The sequence below is a fragment of the Elgaria multicarinata genome, chromosome 10 (genome assembly GCF_023053635.1).
Source record: "Elgaria multicarinata webbii isolate HBS135686 ecotype San Diego chromosome 10, rElgMul1.1.pri, whole genome shotgun sequence".
Lineage (NCBI taxonomy): Eukaryota > Metazoa > Chordata > Lepidosauria > Squamata > Anguidae > Elgaria > Elgaria multicarinata.
The window spans coordinates 35,276,210-35,290,075 of record NC_086180.1 but is presented as its reverse complement, the minus strand read 5'-3'; the positions used below and the strand labels follow the sequence as shown (position 1 = coordinate 35,290,075).

The window sequence follows — 13,866 nt, the reverse complement described above, 5'->3', positions numbered from 1 at the left end:
TTGTACATGTTGCGTATGCTTTTCCTTTTTCAAAATGTGTCCGTTGTTTTACAAGAAGTGTTGGCACGTAGTTGTCTCCACCCGTAACTGGTTCTCGGGGAGTGCTGCCTAACACCTCCAGTGGCAAAGCCTTCAATTGGGAGAGTGGGATGGGGAAGCAGGAGATATGAACAAGAGAGTACTTGCCATTGTGGTGTCAGATGTGAGCAAGAAAAGGAAGGAGGAACCCAAGATGAAGGTGGTGCATCATTTTTGCTGGAAAATCTTCTTCGTCTGTTGCTGGAGTGCATTTGAAGATGCTGGACCTAATCAAGCTAAAGGCAGCTTCCCACACTGCTGGTTGCATGACACAATGCTAAACTGGATGCAGAGATGCTGACTGCAAATAAAAAGTACAAAAGGACAACAACAGTCCCTCCGCAATCAATTGTTTAGACTCATGTTGAGTCTGCTGTTACCTGGTCTGCAGTTCAGACTAGAGGGGATTGCCCCTGTGCCACTTCTGAGGGCCAAGCGAGTCAAATGTGCACCGTTGAGATCTTAGAAATCTCTGCCTGGAAGCAACCTAAATTAGGAAAGAACAAGTATGTGGACAGATATGGGGACTATTTAGAAGCGCTAATTCAACACCACCTTTCCACTAACCAAACTCTACAAAATCCTGAACCAGCATATTTTAGCTAAGATTACAGTATTCTAGAAGAGCAATATCCAAATCACCATATAGTAGCATACCGGGTTCTTAACTAGGAATCGTGGTGCAGCATTTTTGCTGAATAAAACAAGAGGATAAGATGGTCCAAATAGAAAACAGCCCATAATGCCAGGCTTGTGAAGAATTAGGCCTAGCATCTGGCAGTTTGTTTAGAGATGTTTTGAAAGTGTGTGTAAACACATTTTGAAACGTCTCTTCGTAACCACAATAAAGCTTCTCTTCGAGAGCCTGGGGCGCTCTCACCTGACCACTCCTGTGTACAGCATTAAGATGCATAGATTTAAAACGAGATGATCAGGCCATTGCAGAAGTCTTTGAGGTCTTCAAGCAAAGATGAACTCTTAAGGTAAATAAGTGGCAGCAGTGGGAAGGAAGGGAACCACGTGTCCAAGTTAAACATAATATGTAATCGTTATTACTTGGAAAAGATTTATTTTAGATCCTGATTTGAAGAAGCAGCTGTTGTATCTCTGTAGAGCAAGCAATCCAAATGCAATAAGTGTGCATTCAGTTCTGAAAGCATCTTTTTGACACGAACTTTAGTAAGTGTCGAGAACATTCATAAGTGCCCCATCTGTTCTGTGTTATTTGCGAAGCAAATCTATTATTGATTTACATACATGCCAAAATTCCAAATGCATCTGATTAATTCTGCCGTTGGAAATGCCTGTCCTACGCTCTCTCATTTTGCATGCTTCTCATTCCTGTACGCTGTGTTTCTTTTTCACGTTGGATGTTTTTAACACAGTTATGACTCCATCCAAGTTCATCAGCTCCCACGTTCAGATTGCTAGAATCCCCACACTTTAGCACCCCGCTGGACGTTACTTCAGGGGTGGGCAGACTTCAGGTTTGTGAGATTGACTTTGTTTTTCACTGCAACCCTGAGGTCCATCAACTGGATCGGAGCCAGGTGCAAAATAGTGGCTCCAGAAGTAGAACTGAGAAACAAGGTATCTCAGGGCACATGTCAGCCCCAGGAATTTGTTTTCAGTTCCAGAACTGAAGCTTACACCTCCTTCACACACACACACACATCTAGTCCTGTTTCTCCCCTTAGGCTTTTTTTAATTTAAGCAGCCTAATGGGGGAGGGAAATCAGGCTTTTTGTTAGCACTATTGTTGAATCACATTGAGATTCAGAAAACCTTGCTGATCTACTCTTGCTGATCACATACAGATATAGCAATCGATCATGATCTACCTTCCGCCCTTACTGCTTCCGTGTATTCTGCTATCCAGTCTACAGTGAGGGGTTTTCTTTTGAAACATAGGGCATGTCTACATCGGGCGATATCCACTTAGGGGTGGAGAAGTGTAATTTTGCAAAAACAGTGGGTTGGGAGGAAGCTTGAATATCCTCTCTCTTAAACTGGGGTTGTGTGTGATCACAAAAGAGTAAAGAAATCTAGCATGCATAGCTCCACTGTGTGCGCTTTAATAAACCTTTAGTTTAGATCTGTTAACAAGCATAGCTGCTTTTTGATGGCATGTTGCTTCAAGTTTCTGGAAACAGGCACTTTGAGAAAGCATTGATGCCTACCAAAAACCACAGTCTTCAGGCGTGCTCAGTCCATGTCCAAAGCTGCCTTAAGAACTGACTTTGGGGCTATCTATATGCTCTGGAAGCCCCAGGGTGACTCCGCAGTGGTGCTGCATTTATACAACGCAGCAGCCACCGTGGGGCTTTCCAGAGAAGCTCTGCATTTTAAAAGTCAAGGACTTAACCCAACTTTTCAGGATGGAGTGAAACACGGCCCTTCTGCTGTCTAACCTCTCTCCATCCTCGATGCAGAGGCATTCCTGGGTCTAAGGTGACCCCTGATTAGTTGCCATCTGCCCAGGCAGGGGTGGGCTGGTGAGCCAAACGGCCACCAGAACGCCACCATGCCACCGCCACCCTGCAGCAAGAAAAGCACAGAGTTTTGGAAGCAGCAGAGCAACCTGGTGCCACCCATTTATCTAGTGAACGTTTGAAATGTCAGCTTTTGACTACCTCTTTCAACTTTGTTGTAGGTAGGTATGCTTCAGATTTGCTTTGTTCGGCATTCATTTTACATAAGAACTACAGAGAAATAGCTCTTTCTTCTTTCAACAGAGACTATGATACAAACCAAATTAATTATATGTATGCCCAATACGTCAAGAATACCATGGAGCCTCTTAATATTCCAAATGTTCGCCAGGACAGAAGATTTCCTTGGACTGTAAGTAATGTGAACCTAGATTCAGAAGTTGCCAAAGGGAAATGCAAGGTGATTGTGTACATATTCAGTTATGGAAATTTTTTAAGGCAAATGGCAATTTCAGCCTTTGCAGGGGTTGCCTTATGGCGGAAGGGGTTAAAAATGCCTCCCGAGACCTCCGGAAGTGGCCGGCTTCTGACTTAATAGATTGTTATTATTATTCACTGTGTTGATATTTATGTATTACTGCATTATTATGGATTGTTTATTGCATTAGTCTATATATTAAAATATCGTAGATTGTTTTCACTGTTTTTTAAATGACTGGTATACATTTGATGCAAACTGCCCTTGAGCATTTTATATAGAAATACTATATATAAATTACATTAACATTATCTGTTTGCTTTCTTGGTCCCCCTTTGACTGGGCCACTGCCTTTATCATTTGTTAGTTGGCCCCCAACACTGATAGTCCTGATTATGCAAGATTGCCATTTAAATAGGCAGGCTGTGTGCCCTGAGTGTTAAAAAAAACCTGTTCAGTTTTATACATTTGCAATTTTAAAGTTCTGTACTTAGGGTTGTATCCAATGTTAGGCCAACAGTGTTAATAGATATATTGAAATGGATGGGATTTATGTTAGACTAACAGCCCATTGAATACAGCCCATAGAACATGATGCATATTTATTCGTACGAATGATATTTTTTAAAAATATATATATTGGGTTTTTTAAAGGGAGTAATTATAAGATTTTTTTTGTTAGCTGTCTATTCAATTGTTAATGTATTTATGACTGCCTGATTTCAATTGATCTACTCTAAGAATGACTAAGTCTGGATCCAACCCATTATTAATATTATTATTAATTTGTATCAACTAATAAAGTTAGTAAGGTTTGTTTCTTTTCTTAACAGAATGGAAGTGCAGACAGTACAAACCAGAATATTGAAAGTTTGCTGTGCACGCCGATAAAAAATGGAAAGAAGAATAAAGTGATAGGTACAATATTTTGAGTTTTTTTGTTGTGCTTTAGTTTGTGAAACCCATTCATAGTTCATAATTTTTTTTAAAAAAAATACAACATGGCGTAATAGAATATTTGCACCCTGATCTGAAATGCATGTTCTTGTAAATAAACTATATTAATTTAAATGGACCCTACTTTCAGGTCAGATGCTTTGGATCAAAGTACTTGTGTATATGCAAGGATTTCCATGATTTCTGTAAACGAAATACCTAGGCTTATATCCAGTTGTGGCATTGCAGTGGTGGAAAGTACCTTTGCTTGTGCAAGGCAGAACATCCAATTTTTGCTGATCCCTTCGACTCACTGCAGGCCCTGGTATCCCCTGAACAGCTGCTTCTGAACTTTGAAGGACCCTTCAGAACAGTATAGGATATGGCAGGGGTGGGGAAGAAGGTAGATCTCCAGATGTTTTGGACTTCTAATTCCTAAGAGCCCCTGCCGCCATGGCCAATGGTCAGGAATGCTGGGAGTTGTCCAAAACTTCTGGAGATCCCACCCCTGAGAGATTGCATGGACAGCTGCAGTCGGTAGGGTGATCTGTGAAAATTTGGTGCTTCGTCATGTGCACGGAAGTACTTTCCACTAATACAAAGCCCCCATTGGCTTTGGAGCCAAGTTATATGGTTGGACCCACAGAACCATGAGCAGAAGGAAAATAGTCACTAGTGCTGTTCTGCAAATGCTTAAGCATTCTCATACTGCTATCATGGGTAGGTTCAACAGCCGTTCTCATGGTTCTGTTTTTGCAACAAAATTACTTGTTTGGGCATAGTTTCAGTTGTCAGCATGCTCTCGCGAGACATGTAAAAGAGTCCTCTCGTGAGAAGACAACTCCTTCCGCTAGGCGAAGGGCACGTTTATTATTTAGAGACAGTATCATATATTAGTTATTGTTAAGATGCGTACTCTTGCCTTTCAAACAAATGATCAGGGCAGCTTACCATAATATATGAAATACACAATAAAATAACAGATGCATCAGTACATAAGATAGCTTCTCTCCATCATATATCTATTAGTTAGCATCTTAGCTTGTATCCATGGGGAAGGAACTTCATCCCCTGGATGGTTTCAGTAGCCCCTTTCTTATCCCTCTCTAGCTGTAAATTATCCATTATGAGATGGTGAACAGAAAATGACCCTCTGCCTGAAAAAAGACACCTATCCCTTCCTCCCCAACCCCATATATTGACTGTGATGGAACTGTTACAGATTCTTAGGGTTGTATATAGCCAGTCACGTATGACAAGCATCTCAAGATGACTGGATAGAGAAAGTTTTGTCAATTAAAAGAAAGAAATAGTAGCATAATTTGAGAAGACTAGCATGGGTATTTGTTGACAGGCCAACTGAGAACTCTTCTGGCCTTGTTTGCAAGTCTCTTCCATTTTTCAAGCCTCATAGCTTTTTCCCAAAAGGGATTTGGTGTCTTGTATATTTGGATGGACATGCCTCTGCATCATGGAAAACTTTGTGGGGGGAAACCATTCTATTTAGAGACTGTTTGTTGGAAATATATAGTGAAGCATTCCTATTCTAATTCTCATACTCTGTTGCTCATAGACCTTTTAAATGTGATTGGTTGGATCTAAAGGTGCCTTTATATCTCACACTGCAGTGTTGCACGAGGAAAAACAAACAAATACCAACGTATTCTTCTGCATGCGCAAGAGCTTACATCGGTTTTAGCACAAGTATGAGAACTATAGACTATAAATCATCCTGCATGAACTTTGCATGAATACCTGCACAAATTCTTGTGCAGATGTTTGTAGAACGTTACTAGCAGCCATGTTCTTTCATGGTTGTTTGGATCCAATCCAGTGTCAACAAGGTTAAACATCTTGAGACACCATCTGGTTTTGTGGCTGTTTCACTGACTAAAGTTACAACCCTCAGTGAAAAGTTGCTGTATCATAAACAGAGCATGACGTTGAAATGTACAAGAGGAGTGCTTATGCAATCTAAAGGCCACACCATTGTAATGACAGGAAAGTTGGGTGACACAATCAGGCTGAGTGTGTGAAACAAGGTTATACTCCATTGGTAACTTCAGTATTAACTACTTCACATCTGTAATATCTGACCATGCTCATACTGAGCTTTGATACAACTTCCAGTTCGATCCACAGAGAGAAATGATTTCTCTTTTTCTCCTGGTTTATCCCCACTGCTAAGTAAACTGTATCTTCCTTGCACTCCCTTATAATATACAGGAGTGTGCAAAGGATACTGCATTTATCAAAAGACATTTAGCCAACACTTTTTGTTTAGGGATTGTCAACGATCTGCAGGGGGTTCCATTAGTGTTGCTTCTCTGGGATGCTCAAAAGTGTGGCTGGTTTTTTTTTCTAGTGATGTGTTTGTGATGATCAGTTACCCACTGATAATCTGGTACACTTGCCTCTTTGATGCTCCTGGAAAATACCCCAGAAGGGGAAGTTAAATTGGGAAGTGATCAATGACTTGCTATGGTTTATTGTATGATGACTAATTTGAATGATTTGATCTACAAGTTCATGCATCAGTCCTCACCACAGATTATTCTCTGATAGAGTTAGGCTTCTCTTTTTGGGGAAGGTGTCACTCCAAAGGCATTGGAAGGAAATTATATACGGAAGCCTACTTGGACATAGCAGATAATCTGTGGACTCATGAACCTGTAGCATTTTCCTTTTAGTTAATTTACAAAACAATCTTGCCCTTTTTCGAGTAAGGAAGTGCATGCTATGCTCTGCGTACTGTGAACCTGACATTCATTACAGTTCTTTTGGCATGGTTACAAAAATTTAATTAGTTTTCAAAGGACAACTTGTCTTTAGGGATTACATCACACTAAAAAAACTATTAATAATAAAAGTCAAGAGGAAGATTGAGATGAAGACTTGGGAGTTTGAAAAGAAAATACATGGTTCAATTTATTTATGTATTTATTATTATTGCTTTATTATTTATTTATTTATTATCACATTTTATACCGCCCATTAGCCAAAGTTCTCTGGGCAGTTCACAACAAGTTAAACCTTAACATTCAAGACAATAAAATGCACTATAGAAGTTTAAAAGTACATTATAAAAATAATAACCAAATAGAAGCTAGCAGCAGTGCAAACTTTTAAAATACAATACAATATTTTATTTTATTTTATTTATTTATTTATTTATTCCATTTTTATACCGCCCAATAGCCGAAGCTCTCTGGGTGGTTCACAAAAATTAAAACCATTAAGAACATAATAAAACATCCAACAATCTAAAAACCCAAATACAAAATACAATATAAAAAGCACAACCAGGATAAAACCACACAGCAGAAATTGATATAGGATTAAAATACAGAATTAAAACAGCAAAGTTTAAATTTAGATGTTAAAATACTGAGAAAATAAAAAGGTCTTCAGCTGGCGATGAAAAGAATACAGTGTAGGCACCAGGCGGACCTTTCTGGGGAGTTCGTTCCACAGCTGGGGTGCCACAATAGAGAAAGCTCTCCTCCTAGTAGCCACCTGCCTTACTTCCTTTGGCATATAAGACAGATATAAAACAAACTAAAAAGGTAAAATGCATGGGGAAAATAAAAAGGTCTTCAAACGGTGCTGGAAAGAGCACAATGTAGATGCCAGGCAAACCTCTCTGGGAAGCTCCTCATTCCACATCTGTGGTGCCACAACAGAAAAGGCCCTCTTCTTAGTAGTCACCTACCTCACTTCCTTTGGCAGGGGCTCCCAGAGAAGCTGATTTTAGGGTCTGGGCAAGTGTATATGGGAGGAGATGATCCTTCAGGTAACCTGGCCCCAACCCATATAGGACTTTGAATGTTAGTACCAGAACTTTGAATCGGGCCCAGAAATGGACTGGCACATAGTGCAGATGGAAAAGTACTGACATAAGATGATAATGTTCTTATGTATTTATGTATTTATGTAGTTTATTTTATGTATTTTATGCTTGCTGTTGTTCCCCGCCTCAATCCAATCAGAGAGAGGCGGGTAAGAAATAGATGATGATGATGATGATGATGATGATGATGATGATGATGATGATGGTCAGTCCCCATTAACAGTCTCGCTGCTCTGTTTTGGACCAGCTGAAGTTTCTGGACCGTTTTCAAAGGCAGCACCACATATAATGCATTGCAGTAATCCAGATGAGGGTTTATCAGAACATGGAGAACTGTAGCTAGGCTATCTCTGTCCAGACTAACTGTAGCTAGGCTATCTTTGTAGCTAGCCTCTTTCCAGACTTTATCTTCAAAACACTGTGCAAACATTAGTGAGTAAGTACTTTGAAACATACACTTATTTATTACATAGATTTGTATAGCACTTTCTATTGGGCTTTAAAAACATGGTGCTATGTGTGCAAACAGCATTTATATTACCCAAGACTGACGTCAGGATCTTTAAAGGGCTGTGGCTAAATGGTAAAACACATACTTTCTATTTTTGAGACCTTGAAGTAGAAAGTTGAAATTGGTGGTCCACTAACCATATGATACTATAATAAAAAAGAAGAAGGCACATTAGTTTTCTTTTGTATAAATGTGTGGTTAATGTTAAGCTATTGCATAGAAACGTTTTGCTTTGTTAATGATTTAGGAGTTTGTCAACTAGCCAATAAGATGGAAGAAAATTCAGGCAAAATAAAGGCTTTCAACAGAAATGATGAGCAGTTTCTGGAAGCATTTGTCATCTTCTGCGGCTTGGGTATCCAGAACACACAGATGTATGAAACTGTGGAAAGAGCCATGGCGAAGCAGATGGTGACATTAGAGGTGAGGTTAAATCAAGGCAGCCTTTATGTAACTCACAGCTGCTTCTTTACTGGAACACCCTTGTTGAGTTTAAGGCAAGCCAAACTTGGCTGAGTGTTCAACTCAGGATCTCTCTCTCCTTTTTTGATTTAACCGCTTGCTTCAGCGTTTCCATGTGCTTATATGGCATGTGGTAGATTATTGCACTCTTGGGATTCAGCAGTGGACACAAATGCTGCCTTCCCTCAATGTGTTTCACATTGACATGGGTGACTGATGTAGGTGGTTTATCCTATTGCGTAGAAGAAGGACGTGGTTATGGGCATTGGGACATCCTCTTCTTCTTGGCTGAGGCTTTCAGTGATGATTTTGGCTCAGCCCTTCAAACAAACCAGTACCTGGAGCAACAGCAAGATTACTGTAGGCTTCCGTTAACTCCATCAAACCATATCAAGCATGAACGTCATCTAGCCCTAGACTTTGAATTAGTTTCTGTTAGTTTTAATGACCATGGTATGAATGGAGTGTCCAGGAGCAGATCTAGGTGTACAGTTGTCATCTTCCAAAATAACCTGGGAAATCTGATGTTGCAGGCTTTGGATCCACTTGCATCCACAGAGCAGAGCAAGTTGTGCCATCAGTTTGGTTCTGAAGGGGAAAGCTCTTACACAGCTCTGCATTTAGTTGGTTTGCATGCATTCGGCTGGAGCAACTTCTCCATTAATTAAAGTGCTTTGTGAAAATTAGTTTGGACAGCTGGTGTTGCACATTACTAACTCAGGTACCTAACCTTTTAAGGAAGAAAAACATTTCCTCACGAGCGAAGTGCTATAGACTTGAGGTTATAATTCTAATTGCACGTGAGTTAAATGTGAGTCCAACCCAAACAGTAAGGTTCTTCTCTCCTTCACTCACACCCCTAAATAATAAGTTTCAATTTGTTCATTAAATGAAAAATATTTTCTCTTAGACTGACAAAACCTCTGCCAAGATGTTCCCGAGACAAGATTTCTTTTATGCCTGTGTTACAAACCCTTGGAAAAAACAGATTTATTATGACAGCCTTGTCGAGGTTATAATTATAGCCATGTTGTAAGCTATTTGTCATTCATATAGGGGCATGGAAGCTTTTCAAATCCTTTTTTTCAATAAAAGAAAACAGTTCTTTGCTCATTTAAGGCAACGATGTGATATTTTTTTTCCATGGCTTGCTGTCCTCAGGAGTCCTCCATGCTGGGAAGGACTGGTAAACTGCTCATACAAGTCTCCATCCTGCACTAATGTATGAAGAAAACAAGCACAAAGCTTTCTATGTTAAGGCTATTAGCCCAGTATTGAGATCTTGGTTGTTTTAGTGCTAGAAATTTAGAACTAATTTCACTACTGAATTACTAGTGGAGTCTGACGATGCAAGAACTATCACATTTCCAAATTCTTGCTAACACTGAAACATCCAAAGCACTCTCATGGATGTTACATTGACTGGCTAAAGTCCAGTGCAGATGTAATGCTGGTTATTTACTAATGATTGTTTGAAAATTGAAAGCTGTCCTTAGCAATGTGTAGTCCTTCCCCCAATATAAATTGCCTTTCCCTTGTTTGCCATAAGCATATTTGGTGCTACTTCTGAACTGCTGTTCATGGTATTAGTCTTCATTTTGCATACCCATTTCAAACCGTGCTTTCAAACCCGGGGGAAGGATCCAGTGTTGTCTGTTTGCTAGCGCCATTTGCGTTGCACTCAAATGGGTAGGGAACATGGTGCCCGTGTATACCAGTACGATCCTGGGAATCTCTCTTGGCACCCCTCCCTATCCCTCTCACTATTTTTTTTAAAAAAAACATTTTCTTACCAGCAGCTAGGACTGTTGTGAAATATGTTTCTGTTGGAGCTGTGAAATCTGCAGGCTTAAAGGAGTTGTTCAGTGTGTTGGGCCTCAGACCTTGTACTCTGTCTTTTGGGCAGCTTACTTGTCCGTTGCCATGCCTCCCATGGTGGCCATTTTGTGGTAGCACTCAGGACAGTTTCTCAAATGGCCAAATGTGCCCACAGCTCAAAAAGGTCGCCTACCCCTGCGATAGAAGACACTTAACGCTTGCGCAGTGTAAGCAGCACTTTCTAGCATGACAAGTTTCCTGGGAAACCCGTTGCATCTGCAAGTGTTATTGATGTTTTGCTAAGGAGGAACCTTAGATAGCACTAACCATATTTAGTAGTAGTGCACACGTAATGCTAAACTATAGCTGAGATAAACAAATGGAAGTTGGGGAGAATCCATGCTAGGGACCAGAAAGGTCTATGCTTACAGTCGGCAAATAAGGGTCTGCAGGGATCCAGCAGATATTTGTAGTACAGTGTAGATTCAGATTCACAAGTGAATGGCTTCTGCAACGCCCTACAATAGGGCTAGGCAACATGGGACGTTCCACATGTTTTTGGCCTGCATCTCCCCTCACCTCTCATCCTTGGCTATGCTGGTCAGGGCTGATGGGAGTTGTAGGCCAGAACATCTGGAGGACCACAACTCCCCATCCCTGCTCTTTATAAGGCAGTGCTGTGATCAGTTCTCAAACTAGCCTTTTCCTTTGGTTTATTGTTGTATCACTACTGGTAGCATGGTCTCACGCTGTTTATTTAGCTGTTGCTCCGAGATCCAGCAGAACCACGTGGATCACACTGGAAAGTGTGCCTTGACAAGTAAGAGGAACTACTTCTGTGCTTCTGAGGCCAAGCAGTGCGGGTGTGTGCATGTGAAGGGTTTTTTTAATATATTTTGTTGTTATATTGACTTGGTTTCCTTTTTCTATAGGTCCTTTCTTATCATGCTTCAGCTGCTGAAGAAGAAACCAGGGAACTTCAGGTAACAGCGGTAATGACATTTTTTCTTCTACTATTAAGTATGTTGTGATGTTTGGTGTGTAATGCTACAACATCCATAATTGTGCAAACCATTAGATACAGGGTGCATAAAGGCAAAAAGACCACGTTTTCTAATTAATCTGCTATAGTTTATTTTTGCCACCTTGGCCTGGAGAATGAGAGGTGCAGATATCCTAAACAAAAGTGTAGCTTTTCTTAAATCAACCCTGTTGGGTAGTTTGCAAGCTTCCAGACTCCACAGGCCTCTTTTTGAGGTAGTAGCTTGCACATTCTTAGGAACAGCCCTAGCCTCGTGTAAAAACCTGCATCTTGTCTGTGTAGGAACCCAACAGGATGACAGCTCAGTGCTCATTTTGTTCTCTCCTGCAGTGGTGAGGGTGAGGCAAAAGGGAAAGCTGGGACTAATTTAGTACCCAGCAAAACACAGGACATCCTGGCTGTCCTTCTGCCTTTTCTAGGGTGGCTAGGCTCTTCTGCACCAATGTCTGAGCCCGAAACCAGGGAAGATTGCTGCTCAAGACCTGCTCGTCCTCCTGGCAAAACCATTTTAGGGATTAAAAACCAGATTAGGGTTTAAAGATACTTTTCATGAATTTTCATCAGCTCCGAGTCTTTTATAAATATGAAAAAGGCAAGACTTTTATTTTCCTTCTGGATAATCTTGTTCATGCTTGCTGGTCTGTCAAACTATTGTTAACTTTTGCAGGATAAATATTTTCTAGCAGAAATGTGATATTTCCAAAGGGACACTGTAAATCAGTAGCAGAGCCAGAAACACAAGCCAGATCTGTTTATTCCCACTCTGATGCTTTGTTCACAATGGAACCATCGCCTGGGCAAAGGATCTGCCTTAAATTCCATTTGGCGTAATTCTATTAATTTGACATTAACTTGGACTCAAACTCTACATTTGTCACTGCATAGCAACAGCACGTGGGAGGGGCAGCTGTTCAAAAAAAGAAAGAAAGAAGCAATCTGTTACATAACTGAATGTCTTTCACTTGTGTGAACAGCCTTACCAGGGCTGCATATCTATTGTTATTGGGGTTTTTTAATTTAATAAGTTACACATATGTTGACACAGTTTGAATGATAGCTTATTGTGATCCATGTAAGAGAAATATAGGCTGAGCCTCTTGTGCACAAAATTAGGGCTCTGAAGCCAGATTGTTTTGATCAACAAGGCATTAGATAGCTTGAATTAGATAGTTTTAAAAATAATAATATTGAGATTCTCTTCTTTGCAAAAGGACTGCATAGGACGATGAGGAGAGGAGGTTGTTCATGTGTTGCTCAGACATTCCCCTTTAAAGCGCCAACACTAAATGGTGCCCTTAGGAGCATAGGAAGCTGGCTTATGCTGAGTCAGATCATTGGTCTATCTAGCCCAATATTGTCAACACTGACTGGCAGCAGCTCTGCTGGGTTTCAGGCAGAATTCCTTCCTTGCCCTACCTGGAGATACTGAGGATCGAACCTGGGACCTTCTGCATCCCCAGCAGATGCTCTACCGTTGAGCTATGGTCCCTTTCACAAAAGGGGTCTTCCACTCATGGATGGGCTGCATTACGCCTCTCACTAGAATGTTGTATGACAAAAGACAGTGGGTTGCTTCCAGTTATCTGCCCACAGGATGGGGCAGGTAGAAGCTGACTTTCCCACCCACTCTACCCTCACCACCTCTAGAGCCCCTACCCCCAGTGCCCCCTCAGCATTCCACAAAAGCTGAGCGGAATTGGCTGTGGTGCAGGAGGCTGAGAAGGAAGGACGAGACTGTGCAAAATCGGGCAGAGGCATCAAGAAGTATGCAGACAAGCTAGAGGATGTTCAGAGGAGGGCAATGAGGATGATCAGGGGTCTGGAAACAAAGCCCTGTGAAGAGAAACTGAAAGAACTGGGCATGTTTAGCCTGAAGAAGAGAAGGCTGAGAGGAGATATGGTAGCACTCTTCAAATACTTAAAAGGTTGTCACACAGAGGAGGGACAGGACCTCTTCTCGATCATCCCAGAGTGCAGAACACAGAATAATGGGATCAAGTTACAGGAAGCCAGATTCTAGCTGGACATCAGGAAAAACTTCCTGACTGTTAGAGCAGTACGACAATGGAACCAATTATCTAGGGAGGTTGTAGGCTTTCTCACACTAGAGGCATTCAAGAGGCAGCTGAACAACTATCTGTCAGAGATGCTTTAAGGTGGACTCCTGCATTGGACTCAATGACCTTATAGGCCCCTTCCTGCTCAACGATTCTATGACTCTATGATCTTCTGTGAACGGAATAGAAGGTATCCCTGATG

General features: G+C 41.0%; 1 protein-coding gene across 5 annotated transcripts in view; it reads left to right on the top strand.

Annotated features, from left to right (window-relative positions):
- The window catches only part of PDE5A (phosphodiesterase 5A), a 93,254-nt gene that overhangs the window by 57,307 nt on the left and 22,081 nt on the right, over positions 1-13,866 (top strand). For 4 of the 5 annotated variants that reach the window (XM_063136133.1, XM_063136135.1, XM_063136136.1 and 1 more), the window contains exons 8-11: positions 2,814-2,922; positions 3,822-3,906; positions 8,533-8,708; positions 11,498-11,557. In XM_063136133.1, coding sequence (XP_062992203.1) covers positions 2,814-2,922; positions 3,822-3,906; positions 8,533-8,708; positions 11,498-11,557 — 430 coding nt within the window. The remainder of the gene's footprint in view (positions 1-2,813; positions 2,923-3,821; positions 3,907-8,532; positions 8,709-11,497; positions 11,558-13,866) is intronic. The other variant, XM_063136134.1, reaches the window with a different exon arrangement.